General features: G+C 44.8%; 1 protein-coding gene across 1 annotated transcript in view; it reads right to left on the bottom strand.

The window, feature by feature from the left end:
- Positions 1–18,820, bottom strand: part of PDCL2 (phosducin like 2) — a 149,693-nt gene extending 130,873 nt beyond the window's left edge. Inside the window, exon 1 of the mRNA XM_063950572.1 lies at positions 18,716–18,820. Within this exon, the coding sequence (XP_063806642.1) occupies positions 18,716–18,721 (6 nt within the window). The 5' untranslated portion in view covers positions 18,722–18,820. The remainder of the gene's footprint in view (positions 1–18,715) is intronic.
- Positions 18,821–19,143: the final 323 nt, after the last annotated feature.

Genomic DNA, 19,143 nt, shown 5'->3' with positions numbered 1-19,143 from the left:
ATTCCCCTTTTGTTGAACATACTTTGATTTATGGGACAGTAAGGTTGAATGTTTTTTTATTAAATAAGTGACTGCAGCTACTCAGATGTGCTCTGCTTGCAAGGATTAATAATCTTTTTATATATATATATATACAGTATATATATATATAAAAAATAAAATCGACTTCTGATAAAAAATTATGTCATCATATTGGAAAGTAATTACAGTTGGTACGACCTCTGACCCCTCCCACCCATGCCAGAGATGTGCAGGGGAGAGTGAAGAGACGGTGACAGACACAGTGTGGGGAGGAAGAAGGACTGGTGGGGAGAAAGTTTTGTGGTGGGGAAGAAAAGGCAAGTGCAGATAGAGAGGTGTGGAGAAAGTGTTGGGGGTAGGAGGGAGAGTGATCAAGAGAAAGAGGGGATGAGTAGTAGTAGACACGGAAAGATAAAAATAAATAAATAAATAAAAGCCAGGCATTGCAGGCATTGCAGCTAGAATACTATATATTGCATGGAACAAGTTATTAGATGGGACCTTCCATCTAACTAGGTTCTGTGCTCAGTGCACAGCTCATATCATATACCCTAGAGTGCTTAGGACGTTAGGAGACCTTGACACTAAAGCATTAGTGTCCATCTGGTGGCTCCTGTATGCTAATGGTGTACAGATGACTATACCCTGCTGATGTAAAACAGGTAAGCCAAACATATCAAAAGGAGCAAGTTGCCCTAGATCAGTGGCTCCCAAACTATTTGAACCACAGTGCCCTAGTGTATCAGTATTTTTTCATGGCACGCCAAGGCCAAACATTTCTTATTGAGAAATTTAGAAAGAAATATTACATTTTGTAAATTGTGTTTATATATCATCCTTAGGTTTAGTTGTGTGGTAAAGGACAGGATTTGGTTCACATATTTTATGATTGACAGCCACAAGCACTGGTTTTGCCTATTACATTGACCATAAACAATTTTAATTGTTCCTAGACCACCAATCCAAGGCACCCCTGCAAGTGTCCTGTGCCACCCCAGGCTGCCATGGCACACAGTTTGAGAACCACTGCCCTAGATTGTACAGCCCCTAAAATAAGTGACAGATCTCAAACATATTTTTCTTTGCAACTGAATCTGGATTGTTTCAGAAAAACATATTACCATTTTCAGTGATCAGTGACTTAAAAAAATATCTTAAATATCTTAGTGAATAAAACTCTGTCTATTGCTAGATCTGTGCCAGTAGTTGTCTGTTGCTGTATAATTGGCTGCAGTTTGTTTGTACAGTATGTATTGTTCACATCATGGCCTATACAAAACTGCTAGATACAACCTTCATATGTGATTTTTCCAGGAAGCAATTAAGTCTGTGCTTCGGTGCATGACTTCACCAGTGCGATGAGCAGTACTCAGATCTATGAGTGTTTGGCCAGCACTCCTGACACGTCTCTCCCCCATGATACGCCTGAGTTCCTTTTAAACAATGTACTTCTCTTTGTAGCACAAACTGCACCGAGAGGGGACAGTGGGCACTCTTTATCCAGGCCTGGGCTTGTTGGAGTGGTCTAGGTCAGTTGCACATCAGTCCTGAATAAATATAACACTGTAACCTCTCACTAGTGTGATGACTTGGGGCGGTTGCCCTGTGCTGACTTGGGGGAACCCGTGCCCTGGACTTGAACTTTAGTGTTAGGGACCCACCAGATGAGGTCACTTGGTCATAGCTGGTATATTTTTGGCCAAAAATTATGCAAAGCTCCTCAATTTATGTTAGATTGCAGAGTATACTTAATCTTATAAACAGTGTCTAGTACTATACAGTGTGCAGAACTGCAGCTGAAGCTGAATAACGCCATACAGTAAGTCACTTGTGCTTTATCATGGATGTCTTTAGGGTGTTATGGTGCCTTGAGGACTGCGTTTGAGAACCACGGCATAATCTAATTATGACAGACACACTGTTCATGACAATATAGGTGGTCATTCCGAGTTGTTCGCTAGCTGCATTCGTTCGCTGTGCAGCGATGAGGCAAAAAAAGACATATCTGCGCATGCGTATGCGGCGCAATGTGCACGCGCGACGTACTATTGCAACAAACGATGTAGTTTCACACAGGGTCTAGCGATGCTTTTCAGTCACACTGCTTGCCACAGAGTGATTGACATGAAGTGGGCGTTTCTGGGTGTCAACTGACCGTTTTCAGGGAGTGTTCTAAAAAACACAGGGGTGCCAGGAAAAACGCAGGCGTGGGTGGGCGAACGCAGGGCGTGTTTGTGACGTCAAAACAGGAACTGAACAGTCTGAAGTGATCGCAAGCGCTGAGTAGGTTTTGAGCTACTCTGAAACGGCACCAAAAAACTTTGCAGCCGCTCTGCGATCCTTTCGTTAGCACTTCTGCTAAGCTAAAATACACTCCCAGTGGGAGGCGGCATAGCGTTTGCACGGCTACTAAAAACTGCTAGCGAGCGAACAACTCGGAATGACCACCATAATGTAATAGTAACCTCATTACTATAGTACTAATGAAGAAATTTCTAGTGTTTTTAATTTTTAGATCAAAGATTCTTAACCTTTTCAGCATGTGGCCTACATTAAATATACTGTACAGCACATCGTTCAGAATAATAACAGCACCGTGGCTGTAGATTGCTGCACAGTCACCACAAACCATGATCAGCTTCTCATGTATCAGATGTTGGTCATGATAGATAATAAGTGCTGTCAGATAATGGCCACATTATTTGACTAAGCATGGCATTACCATCCTACTGCAGTAATTGTGCCCTACTGGTTCCAGTTTTTTAGCTTGAGTGACACAGATCACATGTATGTACATGTATATGTATGAATAAATCTGACATAGGTTGGGCAGAGCCCTGTGTGCAGACACCTTTGGGAATGGAGTGCACTTGGTCAGATTCTTTTTTACAAATGGGTTTAAAGTAGAGATGAGCGGGTTCGGTTCCTCGGAATCCGAACCCCCCCGAACTTCACCCATTTTACACGGTTCCGAGGCAGACTCGAATCTTCCCGCCTTGCTCGGTTAACCCGAGCGCGCCCGAACGTCATCATCCCGCTGTCGTATTCTCGCGAGATTCGTATTCTATATCGCCGCCATTTTCACTCGTGCATTGGAGATGATAGGGAGAGGACGTGCAGCGTTCTCTCAGTTGTGTTCAGTGTGCTGCAAATATCTGTGCTCAGTGTGCTGCAAATATCTACGTTCTCTGCCTGAAAAACACTCCATATCTGTGCTCAGTGTGCTGCAAATATCTGTGCTCAGTGTGCTTTATTGTGGGGACTGGGGACCACCAGTATTATATAGTAGGAGGACAGTGCAGAGTTTTGCTGACCAGTGACCACAAGTATTATATGTTCTCTGCCTAAAAAACGCTCCATATCTGTGCTGCATTGTAGTATATAGTAGGAGGACAGCGCAGAATTTTGCTGACCAGTGACCACCAGTATTATATCAGTATGGTACAGTAGTCCACTGCTCTACCTACCACTGTGTCGTCAAGTATACTATCCATCCATACCTGTGGTGCATTTTAGATGTTGTGCGCAGTATATATAGTAGGAGGACAGTGCAGAATTTTGCTGACCACCAGTATATAATATATAGCAGTACGGTACAGTAGGCCACTGCTCTACCTACCTCTGTGTCATCAAGTATACTATCCATCCATACCTGTGGTGCATTTTAGTTGTGCGCAGTATATATAGTAGGAGTACAGTGCATAATTTTGCTGACCACCAGTATATAATATATAGCAGTACGGTACAGTAGTCCACCGCTCTACCTACCTCTGTGTCGTCAAGTATACTATCCATCCATACCTGTGGTGCATTTTAGTTGTGCAGAGTATATATAGTAGGAGTACAGTGCATAATTTTGCTGACCACCAGTATATAATATATAGCAGTACGGTACAGTAGGCCACTGCTCTGCCGACCTCTGTGTCATCAAGTATACTATCCATCCATACCTGTGGTGCATTTTAGTTGTTGTGCGCAGTATCTATAGTAGGAGGACAGTGCATAATTTTGCTGACCACCAGTATATAATATATAGCAGTACGGTACAGTAAGCCACTGCTCTACCTACCTCTGTCGTCAAGTATACTATCCATCCATACCTGTGGTGCATTTTAGTTGTTGTGCGCAGTACATATAGTAGGAGGACAGTGCATAATTTTGCTGACCACCAGTATATAATATATAGCAGTACGGTACAGTAGGCCACTGCTCTACCTACCTCTGTGTCATCAAGTATACTATCCATCCATACCTGTGGTGCATTTTAGTTGTGTGCAGTATATATACTAGGAGTACAGTGCATAATTTTGCTGACCACCAGTATATAATATATAGCAGTACAGTACAGTAGTCCACTGCTCTACCTACCTCTGTGTCGTCAAGTATACTATCCCTCCATACCTGTGGTGCATTTTAGTTGTGCGCAGTATATATAGTAGGAGTACAGTGCATAATTTTGCTGACCACCAGTATATAATATATAGCAGTACGGTACAGTAGGCCACTGCTCTACCTACCTCTGTGTCGTCAAGTATACTATCCATTAGAGATGAGCGGGTTCGGTTCCTCTGAATCCGAACCCGCCAGAACTTCAGGTTTTTTACACGGGTCCGAGCAGGCTCGGATCTTCCCGCCTTGCTCGGCTAACCCGAGCGCGCCCGAACGTCATCATCACGCTGTCGGATTCTCGCGAGGCTCGGATTCTATCGCGAGACTCGGATTCTATATAAGGAGCCGCGCGTCGCCGCCATTTTCACACGTGCATTGAGAGTCATAGGGAGAGGACGTGGCTGGCATCCTCTCCGTTTAGAGAAGAGTTAGAGAAGAGAGAGACAGTATTTTCGGGGAGCATTATTAGGAGGAGTACTACTATACTGTATACTACTATACTACTTGCTGAAGTGATATTTATAGATTAGATAGTGTGACTGTAAGTGTATTATCTGACTTGTGGGGGAGACACTGACAGTGGGGAGCAGTTAAAGTCTGAGAGCAGGACTCAGGAGTACATATAACGTACAGTGCACACTTTTGCTGCCAGAGTCAGTGCCACACTGCCATTGTTGTGACCACACTGACCACCAGTATAATAATATATTTTGTGATTGTCTGCTTAGGCCTCGGAGTACTAGTTACAAGTTGCAACGTGACCTGAAGTGACCACCAGTTTAATAATCAATCACCACCAGTTTAATATATATATATATATATATATAGATATATATAATTGTATATAATATATATATATATATATATATATATATATATATATATATAATATTGTATACCACCTACCCGTGGTTTTTTTTTTTTCATTCTTTATACATACTACTATAGTAGCTTACTGTAGCAGTCTGCGGTGCTGTGCTGACCTGACAGTGTCCAGCAGGTCCGTCATCAGTCATTACATAATAAATATATATAGTACCTGTCCGGCTGCAGTACTAGTGATATTATATTGATTTCATCTCATTATCAATAATTTATCATCCAGTCTAGACTCTATATTAGCAGCAGACACAGTACGTTAGTCCACGGCTGTAGCTACCTCTGTGTCGGCACTCGGCAGTCCATCCATAATTGTATACCACCTACCCGTGGTTTTTTTCTTTTTCTTTCTTCTTTGTACATACTACTATAGAGTATAGTAGCTTACTGTAGCAGTCTGCGGTGCTGCTGAGCTGACAGTGTCCAGCAGGTCCGTCATCAGTCATCATTACCTAATAAATATATTATCTACCTGTCCGGCTGCAGTACTAGTGATATTATATATACATACATATATATATTGATTTCATCTCATTATCAATCATCCAGTCTATATTAGCAGCAGACACAGTACGTTAGTCCACGGCTGTAGCTACCTCTGTGTCGGCACTCGGCAGTCCATCCATAATTGTATACCACCTACCCGTGGTTTTTTTTTTTCTTTCTTCTTTGTACATACTACTATAGTATAGTAGCTTACTGTAGCAGTCTGCGGTGCTGCTGAGCTGACAGTGTCCAGCAGGTCCGTCATCAGTCATCATTACCTAATAAATATATTATCTACCTGTCCGGCTGCAGTACTAGTGATATTATATATACATACATATATATATTGATTTCATCTCATTATCAATCATCCAGTCTATATTAGCAGCAGACACAGTACGTTAGTCCACGGCTGTAGCTACCTCTGTGTCGGCACTCGGCAGTCCATCCATAATTGTATACCACCTACCCGTGGTTTTTTTTTTCTTTCTTCTTTGTACATACTACTATAGAGTATAGTAGCTTACTGTAGCAGTCTGCGGTGCTGCTGAGCTGACAGTGTCCAGCAGGTCCGTCATAAGTCATCATTACCTAATAAATATATTATCTACCTGTCCGGCTGCAGTACTAGTGATATTATATATACATACATATATATATTGATTTCATCTCATTATCAATCATCCAGTCTATATTAGCAGCAGACACAGTACGTTAGTCCACGGCTGTAGCTACCTCTGTGTCGGCACTCGGCAGTCCATCCATAATTGTATACCACCTACCCGTGGTTTTTTTTTTCTTTCTTCTTTGTACATACTACTATAGTATAGTAGCTTACTGTAGCAGTCTGCGGTGCTGCTGAGCTGACAGTGTCCAGCAGGTCCGTCATCAGTCATCATTACCTAATAAATATATTATCTACCTGTCCGGCTGCAGTACTAGTGATATTATATATACATACATATATATATTGATTTCATCTCATTATCAATCATCCAGTCTATATTAGCAGCAGACACAGTACGTTAGTCCACGGCTGTAGCTACCTCTGTGTCGGCACTCGGCAGTCCATCCATAATTGTATACCACCTACCCGTGTTTTTTTTTTTCTTTCTTCTTTGTACATACTACTATAGTATAGTAGCTTACTGTAGCAGTCTGCGGTGCTGCTGAGCTGACAGTGTCCAGCAGGTCCGTCATCAGTCATCATTACCTAATAAATATATTATCTACCTGTCCGGCTGCAGTACTAGTGATATTATATATACATACATATATATATTGATTTCATCTCATTATCAATCATCCAGTCTATATTAGCAGCAGACACAGTACGTTAGTCCACGGCTGTAGCTACCTCTGTGTCGGCACTCGGCAGTCCATCCATAATTGTATACCACCTACCCGTGGTTTTTTTTTTCTTTCTTCTTTGTACATACTACTATAGAGTATAGTAGCTTACTGTAGCAGTCTGCGGTGTTGCTGAGCTGACAGTGTCCAGCAGGTCCGTCATCAGTCATCATTACCTAATAAATATATTATCTACCTGTCCGGCTGCAGTACTAGTGATATTATATATACATACATATATATATTGATTTCATCTCATTATCAATCATCCAGTCTATATTAGCAGCAGACACAGTACGTTAGTCCACGGCTGTAGCTACCTCTGTGTCGGCACTCGGCAGTCCATCCATAATTGTATACCACCTACCCGTGGTTTTTTTTTTTCTTTCTTCTTTGTACATACTACTATAGAGTATAGTAGCTTACTGTAGCAGTCTGCGGTGCTGCTGAGCTGACAGTGTCCAGCAGGTCCGTCATCAGTCATCATTACCTAATAAATATATTATCTACCTGTCCGGCTGCAGTACTAGTGATATTATATATACATACATATATATATTGATTTCATCTCATTATCAATCATCCAGTCTATATTAGCAGCAGACACAGTACGTTAGTCCACGGCTGTAGCTACCTCTGTGTCGGCACTCGGCAGTCCATCCATAATTGTATACCACCTACCCGTGGTTTTTTTTTTTCTTTCTTCTTTGTACATACTACTATAGAGTATAGTAGCTTACTGTAGCAGTCTGCGGTGCTGCTGAGCTGACAGTGTCCAGCAGGTCCATCATCAGTCATCATTACCTAATAAATATATTATCTACCTGTCCGGCTGCAGTACTAGTGATATTATATATACATACATATATATATTGATTTCATCTCATTATCAATCATCCAGTCTATATTAGCAGCAGACACAGTACGTTAGTCCACGGCTGTAGCTACCTCTGTGTCGGCACTCGGCAGTCCATCCATAATTGTATACCACCTACCCGTGGTTTTTTTTTTCTTTCTTCTTTGTACATACTACTATAGAGTATAGTAGCTTACTGTAGCAGTCTGCGGTGCTGCTGAGCTGACAGTGTCCAGCAGGTCCGTCATCAGTCATCATTACCTAATAAATATATTATCTACCTGTCCGGCTGCAGTACTAGTGATATTATATATACATACATATATATATTGATTTCATCTCATTATCAATCATCCAGTCTATATTAGCAGCAGACACAGTACGGTAGTCCACGGCTGTAGCTACCTCCGTGTCGGCACTCGGCAGTCCATCCATAAGTATACTAGTATCCATCCATCTCCATTGTTTACCTGAGGTGCCTTTTAGTTGTGCCTATTAAAATATGGAGAACAAAAATGTTGAGGTTCCAAAATTAGGGAAAGATCAAGATCCACTTCCACCTCGTGCTGAAGCTGCTGCCACTAGTCATGGCCGAGACGATGAAATGCCAGCAACGTCGTCTGCCAAGGCCGATGCCCAATGTCATAGTACAGAGCATGTCAAATCCAAAACACCAAATATCAGTAAAAAAAGGACTCCAAAACCTAAAATAAAATTGTCGGAGGAGAAGCGTAAACTTGCCAATATGCCATTTACCACACGGAGTGGCAAGGAACGGCTGAGGCCCTGGCCTATGTTCATGGCTAGTGGTTCAGCTTCACATGAGGATGGAAGCACTCAGCCTCTCGCTAGAAACCTGAAAAGACTCAAGCTGGCAAAAGCACCGCAAAGAACTGTGCGTTCTTTAAAATCCCAAATCCACAAGGAGAGTCCAATTGTGTCGGTTGCGATGCCTGACCTTCCCAACACTGGACGTGAAGAGCATGCGCCTTCCACCATTTGCACGCCCCCTGCAAGTGCTGGAAGGAGCACCCGCAGTCCAGTTCCTGATAGTCAGATTGAAGATGTCAGTGTTGAAGTACACCAGGATGAGGAGGATATGGGTGTTGCTGGCGCTGGGGAGGAAATTGACCAGGAGGATTCTGATGGTGAGGTGGTTTGTTTAAGTCAGGCACCCGGGGAGACACCTGTTGTCCGTGGGAGGAATATGGCCGTTGACATGCCTGGTGAAAATACCAAAAAAATCAGCTCTTCAGTGTGGAGGTATTTCAACAGAAAAGCGGACAACAGGTGTCAAGCCGTGTGTTGCCTTTGTCAAGCTGTAATAAGTAGGGGTAAGGACGTTAACCACCTCGGAACATCCTCCCTTATACGTCACCTGCAGCGCATTCATAATAAGTCAGTGACAAGTTCAAAAACTTTGGGTGACAGCGGAAGCAGTCCACTGACCAGTAAATCCCTTCCTCTTGTAACCAAGCTCACGCAAACCACCCCACCAACTCCCTCAGTGTCAATTTCCTCCTTACCTCAGGAATGCCAATAGTCCTGCAGGCCATGTCACTGGCAATTCTGACGAGTCCTCTCCTGCCTGGGATTCCTCCGATGCATCCTTGAGTGTAATGCCTACTGCTGCTGGTGCTGCTGTTGTTGCTGCTGGGAGTCGATGGTCATCCCAGAGGGGAAGTCGTAAGCCCACTTGTACTACTTCCAGTAAGCAATTGACTGTCCAACAGTCCTTTGCGAGGAAGATGAAATATCACAGCAGTCATCCTGCTGCAAAGCGGATAACTGAGGCCTTGACAACTATGTTGGTGTTAGACGTGCGTCCGGTATCCGCCGTTAGTTCACAGGGAACTAGACAATTTATTGAGGCAGTGTGCCCCCGTTACCAAATACCATCTAGGTTCCACTTCTCTAGGCAGGCGATACCGAGAATGTACACGGACGTCAGAAAAAGACTCACCAGTGTCCTAAAAAATGCAGTTGTACCCAATGTCCACTTAACCACGGACATGTGGACAAGTGGAGCAGGGCAGGGTCAGGACTATATGACTGTGACAGCCCACTGGGTAGATGTATGGACTCCCGCCGCAAGAACAGCAGCGGCAGCACCAGTAGCAGCATCTCGCAAACGCCAACTCTTTCCTAGGCAGGCTACGCTTTGTATCACCGCTTTCCAGAATACGCACACAGCTGAAAACCTCTTACGGCAACTGAGGAAGATCATCGCGGAATGGCTTACCCCAATTGGACTCTCCTGTGGATTTGTGGCATCGGACAACGCCAGCAATATTGTGTGTGCATTAAATATGGGCAAATTCCAGCACGTCCCATGTTTTGCACATACCTTGAATTTAGTGGTGCAGAATTTTTTAAAAAACGACAGGGGCGTGCAAGAGATGCTGTCGGTGGCCAGAAGAATTGCGGGACACTTTCGGCGTACAGGCACCACGTACAGAAGACTGGAGCACCACCAAAAACTACTGAACCTGCCCTGCCATCATCTGAAGCAAGAAGTGGTAACGAGGTGGAATTCAACCCTCTATATGCTTCAGAGGTTGGAGGAGCAGCAAAAGGCCATTCAAGTCTATACAATTGAGCACGATATAGGAGGTGGAATGCAACTGTCTCAAGCGCAGTGGAGAATGATTTCAACGTTGTGCAAGGTTCTGATGCCCTTTGAACTTGCCACACGTGAAGTCAGTTCAGACACTGCCAGCCTGAGTCAGGTCATTCCCCTCATCAGGCTTTTGCAGAAGAAGCTGGAGACATTGAAGGAGGCGCTAACACGGAGCGATTCCGCTAGGCATGTGGGACTTGTGGATGGAGCCCTTAATTCGCTTAACAAGGATTCACGGGTGGTCAATCTGTTGAAATCAGAGCACTACATTTTGGCCACCGTGCTCGATCCTAGATTTAAAGCCTACCTTGGATCTCTCTTTCCGGCAGACACAAGTCTGCTGGGGTTGAAAGACCTGCTGGTGAGAAAATTGTCAAGTCAAGCGGAACGCGACCTGTCAACATCTCCTCCTTCACATTCTCCCACAACTGGGGGTGCGAGGAAAAGGCTCAGAATTCCGAGCCCACCCGCTGGCGGTGATGCAGGGCAGTCTGGAGCGACTGCTGATGCTGACATCTGGTCCGGACTGAAGGACCCGACAACGATTATGGACATGTCGTCTACTGTCACTGCATATGATTCTCTCACCATTGAAAGAATGGTGGAGGATTATATGAGTGACCGCATCCAAGTAGGCACGTCACACAGTCCGTACTTATACTGGCAGGAAAAAGAGGCAATTTGGAGGCCCTTGCACAAACTGGCTTTATTCTACCTAAGTTGCCCTCCCACAAGTGTGTACTCCGAAAGAGTGTTTAGTGCCGCCGCTCACCTTGTCAGCAATCGGCGTACGAGGTTACATCCAGAAAATGTGGAGAAGATGATGTTCATTAAAATGAATTATAATCAATTCCTCCGTGGAGACATTGACCAGCAGCAATTGCCTCCACAAAGTACACAGGGAGCTGAGATGGTAGATTTCAGTAGGGACGAATTGATAATCTGTGAGGAGGGGGATGTACACGGTGATATATCGGAGGATGATGATGAGGTGGACATCTTGCCTCTGTAGAGCCAGTTTGTGCAAGGAGAGATTAATTGCTTCTTTTTTGGTGGGGGTCCAAACCAACCCGTCATTTCAGTCACAGTCGTGTGGCAGACCCTGTCACTGAAATGATGGGTTGGTTAAAGTGTGCATGTCCTGTTTATACAACATAAGGGTGGGTGGGAGGGCCCAAGGACAATTCCATCTTGCACCTCTTTTTTCTTTAATTTTTCTTTGCGTCATGTGCTGTTTGGGGAGGGTTTTTTGGAAGGGACATCCTGCGTGACACTGCAGTGCCACTCCTAGATGGGCTCGGTGTTTGTGTCGGCCACTAGGGTCGCTTATCTTACTCACACAGCTACCTCATTGCGCCTCTTTTTTTCTTTGCGTCATGTGCTGTTTGGGGAGGGTTTTTTGGAAGGGCCATCCTGCGTGACACTGCAGTGCCACTCCTAGATGGGCCCGGTGTTTGTGTCGGCCACTAGGGTCGCTTATCTTACTCACACAGCTACCTCATTGCGCCTCTTTTTTTCTTTGCGTCATGTGCTGTTTGGGGAGGGTTTTTTGGAAGGGACATCCTGCGTGACACTGCAGTGACACTCCTAGATGGGCCCGGTGTTTGTGTCGGCCACTAGGGTCGCTTATCTTACTCACACAGCTACCTCATTGCGCCTCTTTTTTTCTTTGCGTCATGTGCTGTTTGGGGAGGGTTTTTTGGAAGGGACATCCTGCGTGACACTGCAGTGACACTCCTAGATGGGCCCGGTGTTTGTGTCGGCCACTAGGGTCGCTTAGCTTAGTCATCCAGCGACCTAGGTGCAAATTTTAGGACTAAAAATAATATTGTGAGGTGTGAGGTATTCAGAATAGACTGAAAATGAGTGGAAATTATGGTTATTGAGGTTAATAATACTTTGGGATCAAAATGACCCCCAAATTCTATGATTTAAGCTGTTTTTTAGTGTTTTTTGAAAAAAACACCCGAATCCAAAACACACCCGAATCCGACAAAAAAAATTCGGTGAGGTTTTGCCAAAACGCGGTCGAACCCAAAACACGGCCGCGGAACCGTACCCAAAACCAAAACACAAAACCCGAAAAATTTCCGGCGCTCATCTCTACTATCCATCCATACCTGTGGTGCGTTTTAGTTGTGCGCAGTATATATATAGTAGGAGGACAGTGCATAATTTTGCTGACCACCAGTATATAATATATAGCAGTACGGTACAGTAGGCCACTGCTCTACCTACCTCTGTGTCATCAAGTATACTATCCATCCATACCTGTGGTGCACTTTAGTTGTGCGCAGTATATATAGTAGGAGTACAGTGCATAATTTTGCTGACCACCAGTATATAATATATAGCAGTACAGTACAGTAGTCCAATGCTCTACCTACCTCTGTGTCGTCAAGTATACTATCCATCCATACCTGTGGTGCATTTTAGTTGTGCGCAGTATATATAGTAGGAGTACAGTGCATAATTTTGCTGACCACCAGTATATAATATATAGCAGTACGGTACAGTAGGCCACTGCTCTACCTACCTCTGTGTCGTCAAGTATACTATCCATCCATACCTGTGGTGCATTTTAGTTGTTGTGCGCAGTATATATAGTAGGAGGACAGTGCAGAATTTTGCTGACCACCAGTATATAATATATAGCAGTACGGTACAGTAGGCCATTGCTATTGATATATTACTGGCATATAATTCCACACATTAAAAAATGAAGAACAAAAATGTGGAGGGTAAAATAGGGAAAGATCAAGATCCACTTCCACCTCGTGCTGAAGCTGCTGCCACTAGTCATGGCTGAGACGATGAAATGCCATCAACGTCGTCTGCCAAGGCCGATGCCCAATGTCATAGTAGAGAGCATGTAAAATCCAAAAAACAAAAGTTCAGTAAAATGACCCAAAAATCAAAATTAAAAGGGTCTGATGAGAAGCATAATCTTGCCAATATGCCATTTACGACACGGAGTGGCAAGGAACGGCTGATTCCCTGTCCTATGTTCATGGCTAGTGGTTCAGCTTCACATGAGGATGGAAGCACTCATCCTCTCGCTAGAAAAATGAAAAGACCTTAAGCTGGCAAAAGCACAGCAAAGAACTGTGCGTTCTTCTAAATCACAAATCCCCAAGGAGAGTCCAATTGTGTCGGTTGCGATGCCTGACCTTCCCAACACTGGACGGGAAGAGGTGGCGCCTTCCACCATTTGCACGCCCCCTGCAAGTGCTGGAAGGAGCACCCGCAGTCCAGTTCCTGATAGTCAAATTGAAGATGTCACTGTTGAAGTACTCCAGGATGAGGATATGGGTGTTGCTGGCGCTGAGGAGGAAATTGACAAGGAGGATTCTGATGGTGAGGTGGTTTGTTTAAGTCAGGCACCAGGGGAGACACCTGTTGTCCGTGGGACGAATATGGCCATTGACATGCTTGGTCAAATTAAAAAAAAAATCACCTCTTCGGTGTAGAATTATTTTAACAGAAATGCGGACAACAGGTGTCAAGCCGTGTGTTGCCTTTGTCAAGCTTTAATAAGTAGGGGTAAGGACGTTAACCACCTAGGAACATCCTCCCTTATACGTCACCTGGAGCGCATTCATCAGAAGTCATTGACAAGTTCAAAAACTTTGGGTGACAGCGGAAGCAGTCCACTGACAACTAAATCCCTTCCTCTTGTAACCAAGCTCCTGCAAACCACACCACCAACTCCCTCAGTGTCAATTTCCTCCTTAGACAGGAAAGCCAATAGTCCTGCAGGCCATGTCACTGTCAAGTCTGACGAGTCCTCTCCTGCCTGGGATGCATCCTTGAGTGTAACGCCTATTGCTGCTGGCGCTGCTGTTGTTGCTGCTGGGAGTCGATCGTCATCCCAGAGGGGAAGTCGGAAGACCACTTGTACTACTTCCAGTAAGCAATTGACTGTCCAACAGTCCTTTGCGAGGAAGATGAAATATCACAGCAGTCATCCTGCTGCAAAGCGGATAACTCAGGTCTTGGCAGCTTCGGTGGTGTTAAACGTGTGTCCGATATCCAGCGTTAATTCAAAGGGAACTAGAGAATTGCTTGAGGTAGTGTGTCCCCGGTACCAAATACCATCTAGGTTCCATTTCTCTAGGCAGGCGATACTGAGAATGTACACAGATGTCAGAAAAAGAGTCACCAGTGTCCTAAAAAATGCAGTTGTACCCAATGTCCACTTAACCACGGACATGTGGACAAGTGGAGCAGGGCAGACTCAGAACTATATGACTGTGACAGCCCACTGGGTAGATGTATTGCCTCCCGCAGCAAGAACAGCAGTGGCGGCACCAGTAGCAGCATCTCGCAAACGCCAACTCGTTCCTAGACAGGCTACGCTTTGTATCACCGCTTTCCATAAGAGGCACACAGCTGACAACCTCTTACGGAAACTGAGGAACATCATCGCAGAATGGCTTACCCCAATTGGACTCTCCTGGGGATTTGTGACATCGGACAACGCCACCAATATTGTGCGTGCATTACATGTGGGCAAATTCCAGCACGTCCCATGTTTTGCACATACATTGAATTTGGTGGTGCCGAATTATTTAAAAAAACGACAGGGACGTGCAAGAGATGCTGTCGGTGGCCCGAAGAATAGCGGGCCACTTTCGGCATTCAGCCACCGCGTGCCGCGCACCGCATGCCGAAGATTGGAGCACCAGCAAACACTCCTGAACCTGCCCCGCCATCATCTGAAGCAAGAGGTGGTAACGAGGTGGAATTCAACCCTCTATATGCTTCAGAGGATGGAGGAGCAGCAAAAAGCCATTCAAGCCTATACAGCTACCTACGATATAGGCAAAGGAGGGGGAATGCACCTGACTCAAGCGCAGTGGAGAATGATTTCAACGTTGTGCAAGGTTCTGCAACCCTTTGAACTTGCCACACGTGAAGTCAGTTCAGACACTGCCAGCCTGAGTCAGGTCATTCTCCTCATCAGGCTTTTGCAGAAGAAGCTGGAGAGATTGAAGGAGGCGCTAAAACGGAGCAATTCCGCTAGGCATGTGGGACTTGTGGATGGAGCCCTTAATTCGCTTAACCAGGATTCACGGGTGGTCAATCTGTTGAAATCAGAACACTACATTTTGGCCACCATGCTCGATCCTAGATTTAAAACCTATGTTGTATCTCTCTTTCCGGCAAACACAAGTCTGCAGAGGTTCAAAGACCTGCTGGTGAGAAAATTGTCAAGTCAAGCGGAACGTGACCCGTCAACAGCTCCTCCTTCACATTCTCCCGCAACTGGGGCTGCGAGGAAAAGGCTAAGAATTCCGAGCCCACCCGCTGGCGGTGATGCAGGGCAGTCTGGAGCGAGTGCTGACATCTGGTCCGGACTGAAGGACCTGCCAACGATTACTCACATGTCGTCTACTGTCACTGCATATGATTCTGTCACCATTGAAAGAATGGTGGAGGATTATATGAGTGACCGCATCCAAGTAGGCACGTCAGACAGTCCGTACGTATACTGGCAGGAAAAAGAGGCAATTTGGAGGCCCTTGCACAAACTGGCTTTATTTTACCTAAGTTGCCCCCCCTCCAGTGTGTACTCCGAAAGAGTGTTTAGTGCAGCCGGTCACCTTGTCAGCAATCGGTGTACGAGGTTACTTCCAGAAAATGTGGAGAAGATGATGTTCAGCAAAATGAATTATAATCAATTCCTCCGTGGAGACATTCACCAGCAGCAATTGCCTCCAGAAAGTATACAGGGACCTGAGATGGTGGATTCCAGTGGGGACGAATTAATAATCTGTGAGGAGGGGGATGTACACAGTGAAAGGGGTGAGGAGGAGGTGGACATCTTGCCTCTGTAGAGCCAGTTTGTGCAAGGAGAGATTGATTGCTTCTTTTTTGGTGGGGGCCCAAACCAACCAGTCATTTCAGTCACAGTCGTGTGGCAGACCCTGTCGCTGAAATGATGGGTTTGTTAAAGTGTGCATGTCCTGTTTATACAACATAAGGGTGGGTGGGAGGGCCCAAGGACAATTCCATCTTGCACCCTTTTTTTTTTAAATTTATCTTTGCATCATGTGCTGTTTGGGGACTATTTTTTTAAATCTGCCATCCTGTCTGACACTGCAGTGCCACTCCTAGATGGGCCAGGTGTTTGTGTCGGCCACTTGGGTCGCTTAGCTTAGTCACACAGCGACCTTGGTGCAAATTTTTGGACTAAAAATAATATTGTGAGGTGTGAGGTGTTCAGAATAGACTGGAAATGAGTGGAAATTATGGTTATTGAGGTTAATAATACTATGGGATCAAAATGACCCCCAAATTCTATGATGTAAGCTGTTTTTGAGGGGTTTTTGTAAAAAAAAACACCCGAATCCGACAAAAAATTTTCAGGGAGGTTTTGCCAAAACACGGCCGAATCCAAAACACGGCCGCGGAACCGAATCCAAAACCAAAACACAAAACCCGAAAAATTTCCGGTGCACATCTCTAGTTTAAAGTAAACAGTGTGTCTTCAGTACTCCATAGATTTATTACAAAAGAACATTTAAATGGAAATACTGTATATGTTTGTTACTATAAAATAGGGAAATATTGCTCTAAATACAGTAAAATCTCACACACACGGGCGGATTCTTTGTTTGATGGATCTCTAGGCATGGGCACAAATAGGTCGTTATAGTCTACAGCACATGCGCAGATGTGAATTTTGGCATACTGTTTCTGTCCTATTCTTAGCTGGACTGACCATTTGCGAATCTGTCTTTTTGTGAAATGGGCGTTTCGGGGCAGTAAATTAATGGCGACAATGCAATCGCAAGGAGCTGTTCTGTGTTGTGGGAGTGTCATGGGCATGTAGCAGAGGTCTGTGCTATTCTGAGTCATGTGTACAGATAAGGGAAGCCTGTTGACAGATCTCTTGCACCTAGAATGGAGTTGATGCAAGTGCTGAGAACAATGATGCTGATTGCTGCTGTGGACGGAAAATGGGGCAGACTAGCTTCCTGCTTGAAGCCTCACTGACCCTCACATTAGCCCTACAGAAACTTGCATTAGCATAAGGTAGTAACTCTGGCTTCCTGCGGCATCACACAAACACAGTCTCTATGGGGGTAATTCAGACCTGATCGTAGCAGCAAATTTGTTAGATGTTAAATACCATGGGGGTCATTCCGACCCGTTCGCATGCAGCGTTTTTTCGCTGCTGTGCGAACGGGTGCGGAATGCGCATGCGTGGCAAACGAGGAACGCGTGTGCGATGTTGCCCGGCGACACGGGTCGCCGGGTAACGTTGCAGCTTCTGACGGGTGCGGTCGCAGCGGCGACCGCTAAGAAGATTGACAGCAAGGAGGCGTGGAGGGGTGTCACCGGACCGTTAGAGAGCGTTTTCGGGGAGTGGTGAGTATAACGTAGGCATGTCCAGGACAACGGAGGGCGGAGGAGTGACGTCAAAGCCGGGCCCATCATCGCTGGATCCATTGCACAGGGTAAGTATGTCCAGGGCTGGTCTTCTTCTGCTTGAATTTTTTTTAGCTTAGCAGGGCTGCACAAGCGATCGCAGCCCTGCTAAGCTAAAATACACTCCCCCATAGGCGTGGACTAGTTGATCGCAGCAGCAGCAAAAAGTTGCTAGCTGCGATCAACTCAGAATGACCACCTATGTGCACTGCAGGGGGGGCAGATATAACATGTGCAGAGAGAGATAGATTTGGGTGGGTTATTTTGTTTCTGTGCAGGGTAAATACTGGCTGCTTTATTTTTACACTGCAATTTAGATTTCAGTTTGAACACACCACACCCAAATCTAACTCTCTCTGTACATGTTATATCTGCCTCCCCTGCAGTGCACATGGTTTTGCCCAACTGCTAACATCTGCTATGATCAGGTCTGAATTACCCCCTATGTCCAACTCAGAATCTGCCCCTTAATCGTGCTATAAAAGGGTCAAATGTGTTAAAGTAAATGCTGGTGTCATTATGTATTTGAATAAAAGTAAATGTGTCAAGCATAAATAAAACTGCATTGGCATCAATTCCCTCATATGTATAAAGGAGAGCTTAAACATACATCTGTCAGGAAGTAGTTCCTTAAACTAGATCTCATAGGACGTTGTGTAAGTTAAGACATCACTTACCTGCATGATTTCCTTCGCTGTGGCCAGGAGCGTGAGTGTGCTGATAGCCACCTTGTCACTTAGTGACCGGACACCAGGATTCCAGTCTGAGGGTTCTAGAACTAGTGCTACAGTATGACAGAACAATCTGAGATTCTAAGCTAGCTTTGATCACATCGCAGCCTAGTGAAAGAATACTGTATCTCTATTCTATTCTGATCACTTTAAATCATTTGTGTTGGAAAATACAAAAAGAACAGGCAGACATTCAGAGCCTTTCATCAGAAAATGTTATATAGGAATGTTTAGTGCCTGATAGATACTAGGCAATCAAGGAGCTTCTCTTGAAAAAACTTCAGAACTGCTGACTTTCCAAATTCTTCTGGAACAATTATTGTATAATTAATCCTTACACAATGGCAATTCAATTGGTGAGAGCCCCATGGTTT

The sequence above is a fragment of the Pseudophryne corroboree genome, chromosome 1, assembly GCF_028390025.1.
Source record: "Pseudophryne corroboree isolate aPseCor3 chromosome 1, aPseCor3.hap2, whole genome shotgun sequence".
In the NCBI taxonomy this organism is placed as follows: Eukaryota; Metazoa; Chordata; class Amphibia; order Anura; family Myobatrachidae; genus Pseudophryne; species Pseudophryne corroboree.
This window is presented reverse-complemented; position numbering and strand designations above follow the sequence as displayed.